Source organism: Natrix helvetica, assembly GCF_964273705.1.
Source record: "Natrix helvetica genome assembly, chromosome: 2".
Lineage (NCBI taxonomy): Eukaryota > Metazoa > Chordata > Lepidosauria > Squamata > Natricidae > Natrix > Natrix helvetica.
This window is the reverse complement of record NC_138552.1, coordinates 190,233,008-190,248,993: the sequence shown is the minus strand read 5'-3', so window position 1 is coordinate 190,248,993 and position 15,986 is coordinate 190,233,008. Positions and strand designations below refer to the sequence as shown.

Here is a 15,986-nt window from a genome sequence, read left to right as displayed (position 1 = left end):
CCTGTTTTCCACGGCGTGGAGCAGCGGCGAGATTCTGGGCGGCGAGCGATGATTCCAGGGGCCATCCGGGAAGATGAGGAATGCGAGAGGGGACCCTGCCCCCCCACTGATGGCCCCCGGAATCATCGCTCGCCGCGCAGAATCTCGCCGCTGCTCCACGCCGTGGAAAACAGGCGCGCGCGTACAGCTCGGCAAATTACAGCCTGGGAGACTTGTCGCTCGCAGAAGCTTCTCTCCGAAGCCCGAGAGGAGGGAGGGGTGCGGGCGCCCGGCATACAGAAGAGCCGCATTAAAATGTGTAAAGAGCCACATTTGGCTCGCGAGCCGCGGCTTGCCGACCACTGCTTCTGGCAATAACCATCTGAACCAAATTCCTTTATTATATAATTTCTTTGCTAAAGAGGAATATTTCTTCCTCTTATCTCTTACTTTCTTCGGAATTTGTTTAAGAGTGGTTATTTCTTTATCTTTATATTTTAGTGGTCCCCCCATTTGAGCTCCTAAGACCTCATCTCTTGTAGTCTTTCTAAGAAATTTAACATGTATTTCCTTTGGAACATTGTGTGTTCTAGCGTATGGTGAATTGATCCTATAAATCAAATCAATATCCCACCATAGCTGTTGTTTATCTCTTTTAATGTATTCTGCTAAAATTGTGGTCATGATCTCCTTGAGATCTTCATTCTCTGTTTCTGGAAAATTTTGAAATCTAAGAAAAAGGGACATTCTTTCAAATTCCACCTTTATCATGTGATTTTCAAATTCTATATTCCCCTTCTGAATTGTCTTAACCTCTTCCTTCAGCCCAGTCGCACCCTCCTCCAGCACACCTAATCTCTGTTTATTTTGTGTAGCTTGTTGTTGCGTTTCTCTGAGATGATCATTTAAATCTGCCAGTTGTTTTTTCAGTTCATCCTGTCCCTTTATAATAGTTTGAAACATTTGAGCAACAGATAAATCCTTTGAACTCTCTTCAGTTGTTTTAGGTTGTAGAAATGAAGCCAGTTGTGTCTGTTGAGTAATCGGGCTGGACGTAGAGGATGTTGGGGCCGAAGATGCCTTACCAGGCGGTAATATTTTAGGACCCATATTAGTTCAGAGATAACTATAAGTCTGTACAAAGAAATGGCGTCTGTGGAAAAACACAACCGGGAGAGATCATGAGGCAAGCAAGCCCAGAAGAGAACGTTAGTCTTCCTATACAGCTCCAAGCCAAGTAATATGAATCAAATGTTCCAAATCCAAGGGAGATACGTGAAAGGAGAGGTTCCTGGAGATCTCTAGAGTGTAGTATAGTACGAAGCCAGAAATTCTTTCAAAAGGGAAACTTCATTCATAAGTGCGAAGAAGAAGGAGGAAGTTGGCCATCTTGGCTCTGCCTTCACAGGAGATCAGAAAGCAACATGTCCAAAGTTTCCATAAAATAGTTTAAAAGAATCAACTCAGCAGTCATCTTTTGCAATTGTAGCAAGAAGTCATTCTCCCATTGCTTAGAGGAAGAGAAAGTAACTTTTAACTCTCTCTCTCTCTCCTCCGAGAGAGAGGGATATTCCAAATGCTGCTTTTCCGAGGGGGGGGTGGAAACCCCCACCCTCAAGTCTTAACACTTCAGAAGATTGAGACCACAATTTAGAAAAGCTGTTGTTCATCAATTGATTAGCTAAAAAGGAGATTGAGGGAAACTTCCCACCTCACTGCATTTCAGCTGTAACGTCCGATTAGTTATTTCCTTCCAGGCTCCGCTCGGCGAAGGCACGCTGCTGTGCACCCCCCACGCTCCCCGGCTCCTGGGGCAAATTTGGAGACCCCCTATGGCCACCGCCGATCCAGGGGGTCCCAACAAGCCGCCCTATGGTATGGAGCCCCTCCAAGGCCCCCTGTGCTCCTAAAAGGAGCCCACTGAGAAGACTGGTAGTGGACGCGAATGTCCGTCGCCTTCGGGGACCGGAAGTCCAAACAGGACATCTACTCCAGGATTCATGATTTTTAAAGAACTGAATTAATACAATATTGACCATAAATGTAAGAAGTTTTGATAATTGCACTATTATTACATCTACAGCTGAAGCAATGGAGCCAGAGGATGAGTCCCTGTATAAATACAAAGGAATCTATTTCGTAACTGGTGTGTCCTCACCTGAAAATTTAGATTCACTGGACAGTTTTGAAATCAGAGATGATGATATATTCATAATCACATACCCTAAATCTGGTAAGTTCAAAGATGTCTTCCAAGAAAGAGTTAATCTTGTGTCCAATGTTGTTATTCAGTTCCTCAGTGTTTTGGTTGCTGTAACTCTGTTGTGCTATAACTAGATTTTAACATTTAGCTTTTTATAAGAAGATGGAAATGTAGGGAAAATAAGCTGCTAAACCTCTACTTTCATCCTTTATATTTTACTCCACATTGGCTACATTGGTAACCTTGGCTAGTCACTCTCTCTCAGCCCAATCTACTCACAGGGCTGTGAGAAAAATAGGAGGAGGTGGAGGAAGTATTAGGTATGTTTGCCACATTGAGTTAGTTCTAAAACTAAAAAAGATGTGCAAATAAATAGCTATTTTTTTTCTCATCCATCCATCAGCTTAGTCTGTGAATTTTAGTAGAGTTAATTGTCTTCATGCATCTCTGAAACATTTGCTATTCTCCCTGATAGGAAGGTTGGCTTTGCATAAGTTCAACTTTCTCCAAATAATGATGGGTGAATTAATTTAATTATTCCTTATTTGCAGGAACTATATGGACTCAGAATATTGTCAGCTTGATTCTTTATGAAGGACACCGAGATGGATCTGAAAATATTACCTTGATTGACCGAGCACCATTTCTGGAGTATAACATATTCCATGTAGATTTACCTAGTCGCCCATCACCTCGTGTCATTTGTTCCCATCTGCCCCACTATTTGGTACCCAAAGGATTACGAAAAAGAAGAGCAAAAGTAGGACATGTTTTGTTAACTTATGAGGTAGAGTGGGGAGCTGCCTGTGTTCTTTTCGTTTAGCTCTACGTCTGAATGTTGTATTAACAAACAGGCAAGATTACACAAACAAATATTACATTGTTCCAATATGTTGGAATAGCAAATTCTGAAGTGTGAGGGGGAAAAAACACAAACAAAACAGTGTTAATATCAGGAGAACATGCCCAGCAGAAACAGCTAACAACCAAACTGAATATCAAACCCTTAAACTTATTTTTCCCAAGGTGACACGCCCAGATAGATCGTAACACTTGGTGTTGCATGTCCAGTTGCTATCTTAACATATCTGGAGGATGTCAAGTTGAGGGCTGCTATTTTTAGCCTTCAAATAACTTTGCAATTTCTACTCTCAGTCACTCATGTTCTAGCAGTATTCCAATATCTCAGGGGTTGCCATAAAGAAGAGGGAGTCAAACTATTCTTCAAGGCACCTGAGGGTAGAACAAGAAGCAATGGGTGGAAACAAATCAAGGAGAGAAGCAACTTAGAACTGAGAAGAAACTTCCTGACAGTTAGAACAATTAATCAGTGGAACAGCTTGCCTCCAGAAGTTGTGGATGCCCCAACACTGGAAGTCTTTAAGAAGATGTTGGATAGCCATTTGCATGAAACGGTATAGGGTTTCCTGCCTAGGCAGGGGGTTGGACTAGAAGACCTCCAAGGTCCCTTCCAACTCTGCTATTGTATTTTGTATCTTCTATCTAGTCACAGCTTCACTGGTGCAAAATGCAGATGCAACGGGCATTGGTATATTCTCTAGAACTGCATTCATTACACCTCTGCTTTGGAAACTGCATTGCTAATGAGTCTGCTTCTACATTCAATTCATGGTGCTGGTTTTGATGTTTAAACTCCGTCATCAGTTGGGGACATGTTATTTGAAGAACCTCCCCTCCCCAATTGTAGCTATGCATTGCATCAAGACCAGCAGGAAAGGCATGTCGGAGTCCCATTAGCCAGGGAGATTTGTCAGGCAAGACCCAGGAGGAAAACCTTTTCTTCTGTGATGTCTGCCATATGGAAAATCATTCCCCCAAGTCAAGGTTGGCCCCAATCCTGGTTGACAGCTGGAAGGCTCTCAAACATGGTTTTGCTAATGAGCTTTGAGATCCCGTGATAGAACGGAGCCTGTTAGGTGAATGTATGAGAGTTACACGATGAACTCTCTGTACGCTTTGCTGTCAATCAGTCTTTTTTATTGTTTTTGTCTTGGTTTTTTTGACTAAGTTTTATCATCTTTCTCTTACAGATTATTTATGTGCTTAGAAATCCAAAGGATGTCTTGGTTTCTAGCTACCATTTTCAAAAAGTAACAGCCAAAATAGAAACCCCAAAAGACTTTGATATACTTTTTGAGAGGTTTTTGGCTGGCAAAGGTAAGAAGAATTTGACCATGACAATGATTTCCCATTTTTGTTTTGGATAAAAGACTAGAAATATATTTCAATCTGCTTCCCACCAAGAGCAAACAATCCATTCTCTCTCCATACATAATGAATAATGATTCTCTATACTCATCCAGTAATTTGCCCAAACTGTACACAAATATTTTATAGTAGGAACTGTGCAGTTGTGGGATTCAATTTTTTTTAACTACCAGTACTGTGGGCTTGGCTTGGTGAGCGTGGCATGGCTTGGTTGGCATGGCAGGCGAAGTATACAGTAAAATCTCCATTCCCTCACCACTCCATGGGAAGGTTATGGCAAAGTCCCCATTCCCTCTCGATCAGCTGGGACTCAGCAGGCAGAGTATAGAAGGGGGCAGAGCCAGTTAGAGGTTGTATTTACTGATTCTCCAAACTATCCTAATTTTAAAAGACACACCTTTTTCCCTCAAAAAAGAGGCTGAAAATCTCGGTGCATCTTATACACTGAATACAGCATTTTTTGCCTCCTGAAAACCCGCCCCCTTCACCAAAGTGGCCGTGTATCGCCTTTAGGAGGCATACAGAGTACTCCTGGGGGCTGGGGAGAAATAAGCAAAAACCAGACGATTTCTTGCTCAAATTTGCCCACCACCACAACCCCCAGGAGCACTCTGCAAGCCTCCTAAAGGGTTAGAGAAAAGAGTTAACCAGAGTTAGTTCTTTGAATATTTGAAGAAGTATAAAAAATTAAACCAAATTGCTCCAAAGTTCCAAATAAAAAAAAGCAAAGAAATCAAACAACATAGCAGCATCTTGACAAAAATCCCCCCATAACAAGTTGGAGTATGCAACCACATTAGTTACAACTCTCATTTTTTCTCTGTCCTCTCCACATTCAGTGATGTTCGGGCAGCCCCTCAGTTGTGCTCTTATGCTTTGATTTTTAGGCCCACCGGGATCACAATGGAGGAAACTCAAGCATTAATAATGTAGAAAGAGCTGAGGTGGCGCAGTGGTCACAATGCAGTACTGCAGGCTACTTCTGTAGACTGTCGGCTGCCAGCAGTTTGGCAGATCAAATTTCACCAGGCTGAAGGTTGACTCAGCCTTCCATCCTTCCGAGATGGATTAAATGAGGGCCCAGATTGTTGGGGGCAATATGCTGACTCTGTCAACCGCTTACAGAGGACTGTAAAAGTACTATGAAGAGGTCTATAAGTCTAAGTCCTATTGTTATTGTTATCCCTGACCCAGATGGTCAGCTGGATCATTGCATGACCAAGATGAACCTATCAGTGTTTTACAGTTCGTGTTTTGTATTTCATGATTAGACCTTATAAATAATAGGGTAGCCTCTTCTAAACTATCATGCTTTGATCATTAGGCCCACCAGGATCGTAAAGTTGTGGGGGAAATTCGAGCATTAATATTTATAAGTAACTCATTTCTCTCCTATCAGTGGTTTGTAGTTCATGGCTAGACCATGTAGAAGGCTGGTATGCTCATAAGGGTGATTTCAGTATTCTCTTCCTGTCTTATGAAGAAATGAAAAAGGTAAGATGTGTTTGTGTTGTGTTGTGTTGTGCAATATGAACAATCGTTAAGCACAGAAGCTTTGGAAATGATGGGATGGGTAAATAACTTATTCCAACAGGGAGTAGCAGAGGTGAACACAGAGCTAATCTTGGTTATTTCTGTGATCTCCTAGAGAACTGCTAAACAAGTTCAGCAAAACAAAGCTGATCTAATTTTTGATAGACTTACTTAATAGATAAGGAAAACCCAATTAGCACAATGTAACTGCAATCAGAAAAATCTTAGACATAGCCTATTATATTATATTATGTTGTATTGTACTGTATTGCATTGAATTGCATTGCTTTGCATTGCATTGCTTTATGAGTATAAGTATAAATGTAAATATATATGAATATGAATATAAATATAAATATCATATTTTCCATAATATTGGGCTCAGAAGAGATTGATTCAACTCAATGGCATTTTTAAGAGAGGCTTTTTTTTAAAACTTGCTTGGGAACTGGTCAGCCTCTGATGCAGCCAAGAAAACATGAAAACATTTACCAGAACTCCCAAAGCAGCATTTCTTTTTTTAATTCATTGATATTTCTTCTATGTACAGTTTTCATTTCAAAAATTACTTTATATATATATATATATATATATATATATATATATATATATATATATATATATATATATATATATATATATATATATATATATATATATATATATATATATATATTTGTGTTACAACCCCTGGTATGCCTAAATATGGGAGGAAGGTCACTACTCCCTCTTTCTGTCCTTCGGCTTATCACAGAAGACCATGCAGGCAGAAAACCATATTTTTATTTTTAATGTTGCCTTTTTTATATTTGTGTTGTATTTGTACTGATAAATAAATAAAGGGAGACTAGTATAGATCTATTTTGAGTTAATTAGCTCTCATCAGCTAGTCATACCCTTACTGGGATTTGAACCTGGGCTGTCTTATATCTTAGGCAGAAGTCTTAGCCACTAAGCCACAGGCTCGCCTCCTTATCAGTTGAGCCAGTGAAATAGGTATGTATTTGTGTTACAACCCCTGGTATGCCTAAATATGGGAGGAAGGTCACTACTCCCTCTTTCTGTCCTTTGGCTTATCACAGAAGACCATGCAGGCAGAAAACCATATTGTTATTTTTAATGTTGCCTTTTATATATACATACACACACACACACACACACACACACACACACACACATATATATATATATATACACACATATATATATATATACACATACACACAAATACACACACACACATATATATATACACATACACACAAATATATATATATATATATATATATATATATATATATATATATATATATATATATATATATATATATATATATATATGTGTGTGTGTGTGTACACACACACACACACACACACACATATATATATATATATATGTGTGTGTGTGTGTGTGTGTGTGTGTGTGTGTTGTAATTGTACTGATAAATAAATAAAGGGAGACTAGTCATACCAGGGGTTGTAACACAAATACATACATACATACATACATACATACATACATACATACATACATACATACATATATATATATTCGTAGATTTTCACGGGTGTAGGTATGCCGGTTTTGTTGTATTCGGGTCTTTTCCCGTGTAGGATTGAGATTGTCTTTGCAACGTTTCGGCAAGATCTCACCTGCCATCTTCGGGCTTGGGCTTAAAATGGGAACGGAGCTGCCGTCTTTCTGTAAATCTTGGTGGGAGGGGATGGGGTGCTGGCTTTGTTTCAGTAAGTGGAATGATTGGTTGTGTGGTTGTATCATTATTGGTAGATTGGTGCTGATTGGTGTTGGCTGTGTGTGCATTGTTGTTTTGTATTGTAGCAGCTTGGGTGGTGGGTGGTGTTCGTTTTTTGGCTAGGGCTGGTTTCCAGATGTTTGGTAGGCGGGAGGTATCATCACGTTTATATAGGACAGACAAACAGGAGAATAAATGCACGCCTCACAGAACCCAAGAATGCAGTAAGAAAAAAAGAAAAAACTTCCTCCATTTTCCAGCACCTTAAAGCTACAGGACATGAAATCAATTTTGAAGGAGCCAGGTTAATCTCCAAAACAGAACACCTCAACAAGAGAATAATTATGGAAGCCATCAAAACAGAGAAACATATATGTGTGTGTGTTGTATTTGTGCTGATAATGGTCATACCAGGGGTTGTAACACAAACACACACACACACACACACACACATATATATATATATATATGTGTGTGTGTGTGTGTGTGTGTGTGTGTGTGTATGTGTGTGTGTGTGTGTGTATGTATGTATGTATGTATGTATGTATGTATGTATGTATGTATGTATTTGTGTTACAACCCCTGGTATGCCCAAATATGGGAGGGAGCTCACTCCTCCCTCTTTCTGTCCTTCGGCTCATCACAGAAAACCATCCAGGCAGAAAACCATATTTTTATTTTTAATGTTGCCTTATATATATATATATATCATTTGAACCTCATTTGAACCTTCCTGGAGCTAGGATTGGAGCTGCTGGAGAGAAGGAGGGGGTGAGTCACAAGACAAAGACACTGAGGTGGGGGCCCTTAAACTCCATATCATTTGAACCTTCCTGAAGCTAGGATTGGAGCTGCTGGAGAGAAGGAGGGGGTGAGTCACAAGACAAAGACACTGAGGTGGGGGCCCTTAAACTCCATATCATTTGAACCTTCCTGAAGCTAGGATTGGAGCTGCTGGAGAGAAGGAGGGGGTGAGTCACAAGACAAAGACACTGAGGTGGGGGCCCTTAAACTCCATATCATTTGAACCTTCCTGAAGCTAGGATTGGAGCTGCTGGAGAGAAGGAGGGGGTGAGTCACAAGACAAAGACACTGAGGTGGGGGCCCTTAAACTCCATATCATTTGAACCTTCCTGAAGCTAGGATTGGAGCTGCTGGAGAGAAGGAGGGGGTGAGTCACAAGACAAAGACACTGAGGTGGGGGCCCTTAAACTCCATATCATTTGAACCTTCCTGAAGCTAGGATTGGAGCTGCTGGAGAGAAGGAGGGGGTGAGTCACAAGACAAAGACACTGAGGTGGGGGCCCTTAAACTCCATATCATTTGAACCTTCCTGAAGCTAGGATTGGAGCTGCTGGAGAGAAGGAGGGGGTGAGTCACAAGACAAAGACACTGAGGTGGGGGCCCTTAAACTCCATATCATTTGAACCTTCCTGAAGCTAGGATTGGAGCTGCTGGAGAGAAGGAGGGGGTGAGTCACAAGACAAAGACACTGAGGTGGGGGCCCTTAAACTCCATATCATTTGAACCTTCCTGAAGCTAGGATTGGAGCTGCTGGAGAGAAGGAGGGGGTGAGTCACAAGACAAAGACACTGAGGTGGGGGCCCGCGCGCCTAACGGCGCGCGAATCATATATCTATAAACCAAAATAGCAATAATACATTCTGGATTAGTGTGTTTGAGATTGTGATTTTATTTATTTCAAAATGACTGGCTTAGTTCAATGTAATAGCTGTTTTGCACCTGTCTTTCGCAGTACTCTTTTCAAATTTGGATACTGTCCCCTTTGTAAACAAATTACGAGTCTACATAGGCAGATTACCTATCTAGAATCTGTAATCTGTGCTCTCCAAGCAGAAACTAGGTGTCTACGTCAGCCATTCCACTCTACGGTGAAGCCACACTATCAGCCCCCTCTACCACAAAGATCTTGCAGGAGAAGAGCTGTCTGGACAACTGTGGGATCTGGCAAGTTGAGAGCTGTGAACCATAAACCCAAAGCTTTTGCTGTGACCCAGCAAAACAGATATAGTGCCCTTGCTGACCTTAATGGGGACACTAAAGAGATAGGTCAAGGCAGTTGTGATAATGATGACTCAAATAAGCAGGGGATCGTGGTCCAAAACGAAGAACTTTCTTCGGAAAGGCGAAAAGGGGAACCAGGTATCACACATCAGTCGCAGAAGAAGATCAAGGTATGTAAAAAGAGAAGTCACCTTCTGGTTGGTGATTCAATCGTAAGAGATGTTAATTTAGGAGAGGATACGGAGGTTTTAAAAGAGGTCAGGTGTCTGCCAGGTGCTACTGCCAGCAGAGACAAGAGGCGTATTCTTAAGATAGTCAAGAATGCAAGTAAGGACTGTGACGTTGATGCTATTATACATCTTGGCACTAATGATCTATCCCAGAAAGATGTACTTTCTGTGCAGAATGATTTCCAGAACTTGGGGTATGAACTTAATAGTATAGGTTGTAGGCTTATCTTTTCAGAGGTTTTACCTGTATATAAGGAACAAAAAGGGAAGGGCCAGCGTGTAGCAGAGTTTAATGTTTGGCTAAAGGAGTGGTGTAAAAGGGAAGGCTTTGGTTTTATTAGTCATGAAGCCTGTAGCTGGTCCAATGAAAAACTGTACAAAAGAGATGGGTTGCACCCATCCAAGAAAGGAACTGAGTTACTTGGCATTAAATTCACAGATTTTCTTGATAAACATTTAAACTGAAGAGCGGGGACAGAGAATTAATAGATACAGAACATCTCTGTCCCCAGCAAACTAAAATTCATAGGGTTATAAATGCATGTAACATAGATGTGTGTGTGGGTAAGATTATCACTCCTGCTGTCAAGCAAAACCAAGCATGTAATAGTGATTGTCATACCATGTGCATGAATCACACAAGTGGCAAGAAAATAGGGGCAGTCAGGAATAATACAGGTTATGTAGACAGTAAACACAAGGTCAATCAAAATGGACTCAAATGTCTATATACCAATGCACAGAGTATGAGGAATAAACAGGGAGAATTAGAAATTCAAGTAAAAGAGGGCAGATATGATATTATTGCCATTACAGAAACTTGGTGGGATGAAACTGACAAATGGAACATACAGCTAGAAGGATTTAAATTATTTAAAAGAAATAGACCAAATAAAAGAGGAGGTGGAGTTGCACTATATATAAGAAATAACTACATCTCTACAGAAATAGAGCACAACAATAATGAGAACTATCTTGAATGCATTTGGGTCAATATTAAAGGTTGTGGGGGAAATGACATTGCCATAGGTCTATACTACAGGCCACCCAACCAAGCAGAGGAAGAAGATGAACTTTTTGCTAGTCAGCTAACTAAGGTATGTAGGAAGCACACCACAATAGTAATGGGAGATTTTAACTACCCTGACATCAACTGGGAAACAAACTCTGCACCAAGTGGAAGATCCAACAGGTTCCTAACAAACCTAGCAGACAACTTTGTTTTCCAAAAAGTAGAGAAGGAAACAAGGGGGTCAGCCATACTGGACTTAATTCTCACTAACAGAGAGGAAATGATAGAAGGTGTTGAAGCCATAGGAACCCTGGGGGCAAGTGACCATGCAATATTGGAATTCAACATTATCCAAACACAAGTAGTAGAACAAAGTCAAACTAGAGTCTTGGACTTTAAGAAAGCTAATTTCAATAAACTTAGAGAGAGCTTGGGAAAAATTCCATGGATGAGAATCCTCGAGGGGAAAACAACTCAAGAAGCTTGGGAAATTTTGAAAAATGAGATTAGAAAAGCCCAGTCTAACACAATACCAATGAAGAAGAAAAACAACAGCTCCCAAAAGAAACCAGCATGGCTGCATAAACAACTATCTGACAAACTGAAAGACAAAAAAAGTAAGTATAAAAAGTGGAAGGAGGGGGACATAACTAAGGCAGAATATCAGCAAATAGCCCGAGCCTGTAAAGATGAAGTGAGGAAAGCTAAGGCTCACAATGAAGAAAGGCTTGCCACAAAAGTAAAAATTAACAAAAAAAGCTTCTTCCAACATGTTAAAAACAAGAAAAAAGTTAAGGAAACAATTGGTCCATTGCTAGGAGAAAGTGGCAAGAAGGTGACAAGCAACAGGGAGAAAGCAGAACTATTTAACTCATGTTTTGCATCTGTCTTTACACAAAGGGATAAAACAGTCCAACCTATCAAAAGCAGCACCACAAAATTAGGAACACAAATTGAAATAGGGAAGAAAATGGTAAGTGAGCACCTGTCTACCCTAGACGAGTTCAAATCACCAGGACCGGATGGATTACACCCCAGAGTTCTGAAGGAACTAGCAGACGAGATCTCAGAACCACTGAATTATATCTTTCAGAGATCCTGGAACACCGGGGAACTACCAGAGGACTGGAAAAGAGCTGATGTGGTTCCCATCTTCAAAAAAGGGAAAAAATTAGATCCAGGAAACTACAGACCTATCAGCCTAACCTCAATACCAGGAAAGATTCTGGAAAAAATAATCAAGCAACGAATTTGCGAACACCTAGAAGCAAACAAAGTAATAGCCAAAAGCCAACATGGATTTGTCAAAAACAGATCATGCCAGACTAATCTTATTGCATTCTTTGATAATGTGACAAAATTAGTGGACCAGAGGAATGCCGTTGATATAGTTTACTTGGATTTCAGTAAGGCTTTTGATAAGGTAGACCATAACCTACTACTAGATAAAGTAGAAGAATGTGGGTTAGACAGCATCACCACCAGATGGATTGGTAACTGGCTGACCAACCGCACTCAACGTGTAGTTCTCAATGGAACTGCATCTACATGGAGGGAAGTATGCAGTGGAGTACCCCAAGGCTCTGTTTTAGGCCCAGTACTCTTCAACATCTTCATCAATGATTTGGATGAGGGAATAAATGGGGAACTCATCAAATTTGCAGATGATACCAAGCTGGCAGGAATAGCCAACACTCCAGAAGATAGGCTTAAGATACAGAAGGATCTTGACAAACTTGAACATTGGGCACTATCTAATAAAATGAAATTCAATGGTGAAAAGAGTAAGGTTCTACATTTAGGCAACAAAAACGGAATGCACAGGTACAGTATAGGTGATACCTTACTCAGTAGTAGTAACTGTGAAAGGGATCTTAGAGTCCTAGTGGACAACCATTTAAATATGAGCCAGCAGTGTGCAGCAGCTGCCAAAAAAGCCAACACAGTTCTAGGCTGCATCAACAGAGGGATAGAATCAAGATCACGTGAAGTGTTAATACCACTTTATAATGCCTTGGTAAGGCCACACTTGGAATACTGCATTCAGTTCTGGTCGCCACGATGTAAAAAAGATGTGGAGACTCTAGAAAGAGTGCAGAGAAGAGCAACAAAGATGATTAGGGGACTGGAGACTAAAACATATGAAGAACGGTTGCAGGAACTGGGCATGTTTAGCTTAAGAGAAAGAAGGACTAGGGGAGACATGATAGCATTATTCCAATATCTCAGAGGTTGCCACAAAGAAGAGGGAGTCAAACTATTCTCCAAAGCACCTGAGGGTAGAACAAGAAGCAATGGGTGGAAACTAATCAAGGAGAGAAGCAACTTAGAAATGAGGAGAAATTTCCTGACAGTGAGAACAATTAATCAGTGGAACAGCTTGCCTCCAGAAGTTGTGAATGCCCCAACACTGGAAGTCTTTAAGAAGATGTTGGATAGCTATTTGTCTGAAACGGTATAGGGTTTCCTGCCTAGGCAGGGGGTTGGACTAGAAGACCTCCAAGGTCCCTTCCAACTCTACTATTGTATTGTATTGTATTGTATTGTATTGTATTGTATTGTATTGTATATATATATATATATATATATATATATATATATATATATATATATATATATATATATATATATATATATATATATATATATATATATATATATATATATATATATATATATATATATATATATATATATATATATATATATATATATATATATATATATATTTGTGTTGTATTTGTGCTGATAAATAAATAAAGGGAGACTAGTATGGATCCATTTCAAGCTATTTAGCTCTCATCAGCTAGCCATACCCTTACTGGGATTTGAACATGGGATGTGTTATATATTAGGCAGATTTGTTAGCCACTACACCACAGGCTCTCCTCTTTTATCAGCTAAGCTAGGGAAATAGATATGTATTGGTGTTACAACCCCTGGTATATTTGGGCATACCAAATACAGAAGTCCCAAAGCAGCATTTCTTTTTTTTAATTCATTGATATTGCTTCTATGTACAGTTTTCATTTGAAAAATTACTTTATCTCAAGGTAATTTTTTCAGTAGGAAAATAATTAAAGTTTAATATGCAAGATTTGTATAACGAAGAAATTTTCTTGAGAATTTCCCAAAGATATAAACAAAAAAATCCATTTTTTTCTCCATTGTTATAGATGAACTAATATAAAGCTTTATCAAATTGCAGGACCTGAGAAGTTCTGTACTGAAAATATGCAACTTTCTCGGAAGAGAACTAACTGAAAAGGAGGTGGATGATGTGGTGGATAAAGCTACATTTGATAACATGAAGGTGGATTCTAGAGCAAACTACACGTTAATGCCTCCTGAGATTCTAGATTTCAGCAAAGGAAGCTTTCTTCGCAAAGGTAGATTAGTAATAATTCATACTCTGGGGCTTTTGGAATGTGCCAACCTTCATCTGAAACCAGGGTTGTCACCCCCACCTCAAAGGTACTTTCTAAAGTGGTATGGATATGTCCCAACAGCCCTCTCTTTCTACTGTCTCTAAATGATGTTGTGTTTGCCTCATCATCAGCCTACATTTGAGGCAGACATAAGCTTTTCTTAGTTGTGCCAATGTTGATATTCTCCTGTTCACCCAAACAATTTTCTGGTGTGGATATAATCTGACCCTTTTCAATCATCATTCTGTTGGTTAGACAATCTAGTGATTCTTTGGGAGTGGAATAGTTTTAGCTCATACTGACCACTTTAGGATGGTGGAGACATAACCTCTTCACTGTCTACCTTGGGTAATCTCCCACACCAGGAGTGTGGTGGGTCACATGGTTAGGATGATGGGTTGAAAGTTAGCAAGCCCATGTTTGAAATCTGAGTGCTGCTGCATGGTGGGGTGAGCTCCTGTCATTCACTCTAGCACCTTGTTGGGAACTTGAAAGGAGCACCACTCCCGGGGCATCTCACTGGAAACAGTGATATAACTGAGTACTCCTTTCAACCTGGAAAGGCGAATCTACTTATTATCAACCTGAATAAAAAGTCTCTCCGACATATGAATGCACTGTCCTCCAGTTGTAGAACTGTCTCCTATAAACCTGCAGGGACTTATCCAATGATCAAAAAGCCATCAATTGTTTCCCTTAAGCATTGGACCAACTGGGTGAACTCAAGATCATTTAGAACCTCACTGGGAGGCTATTGATTCCATAATTACAGTGATAAAGAAGCCTATCTCTCTAAAAACAGCTTTGCAGAACAGCTTTGGTTTCCAAAGTTGCAGGTGAACAAATCACAAGACTTCTGGAACACTGTCCTTTGGCCGAATGAGACCAAAGTGGAGATGTTTGGCCATAATACAATGTGCCACGTTTGGCAAAAATCAAACATGGATATCAGCACAAACGTCTTATACTAACCATCAAGCATGGTGGTGGAGGGGGGATGATTTGGGCTTGTTTTGTAGTCACAGGATCTGGACAAATTGCAGTCACTGAGTTGACTATCAACTCCACTAAATACTAAAGTATTCCAGAGTCACATGTAAAGCCAGCAGTCTGACAGCTAAAGATTGGCCAACATTGGGTCATTCAACAAGACAATGACCCTAAGCACTCCCGCAAAAGTACCACAGAATGGCTGAAAAGGAAAAGAATCAAGGTATTGCAATGGCCAGTCAAAGTCCAGACCTCAACCCGATTGAAATGCTGCGGTGGGACCTCAAGTGAAACAAGTAAACAAATGCTCACAAACTTCAATTAACTGAAGCCATGTTGTAAAGAATAGTGGGCCAAAATTCTTCCAAAATGGAAACAAAATTCTTCCAAAATGGAAACAAAATTCTTCCAAAATTATTAAGTCTTAGGTTTTACAGACACAGCTTCCCCATTTTGGTTTTCTTTTTCAAAAATAAATCATGACAGGGTGTCATGTCATGTTGTTCATCTGAGGTTGTATTTGCTTACTTTAAGAACTGCTAAGGAGCAGATTTTTACTATGTTCGCATACATAAAACCATGGAATTCAAGCAGGGTGGACGT

General features: G+C 40.1%; 1 protein-coding gene across 1 annotated transcript in view; it reads left to right on the top strand.

Moving 5' to 3' along the window:
* The window catches only part of LOC309388061 (amine sulfotransferase-like), a 38,279-nt gene that overhangs the window by 21,845 nt on the left and 448 nt on the right, over positions 1–15,986 (top strand). Inside the window, exons 2-6 of the mRNA XM_081945034.1 lie at positions 2,063–2,212; positions 2,734–2,942; positions 4,234–4,360; positions 5,811–5,905; positions 14,174–14,354. Of these exons, the coding sequence (XP_081801160.1) occupies positions 2,071–2,212; positions 2,734–2,942; positions 4,234–4,360; positions 5,811–5,905; positions 14,174–14,354 (754 nt within the window). The 5' untranslated portion in view covers positions 2,063–2,070. The remainder of the gene's footprint in view (positions 1–2,062; positions 2,213–2,733; positions 2,943–4,233; positions 4,361–5,810; positions 5,906–14,173; positions 14,355–15,986) is intronic.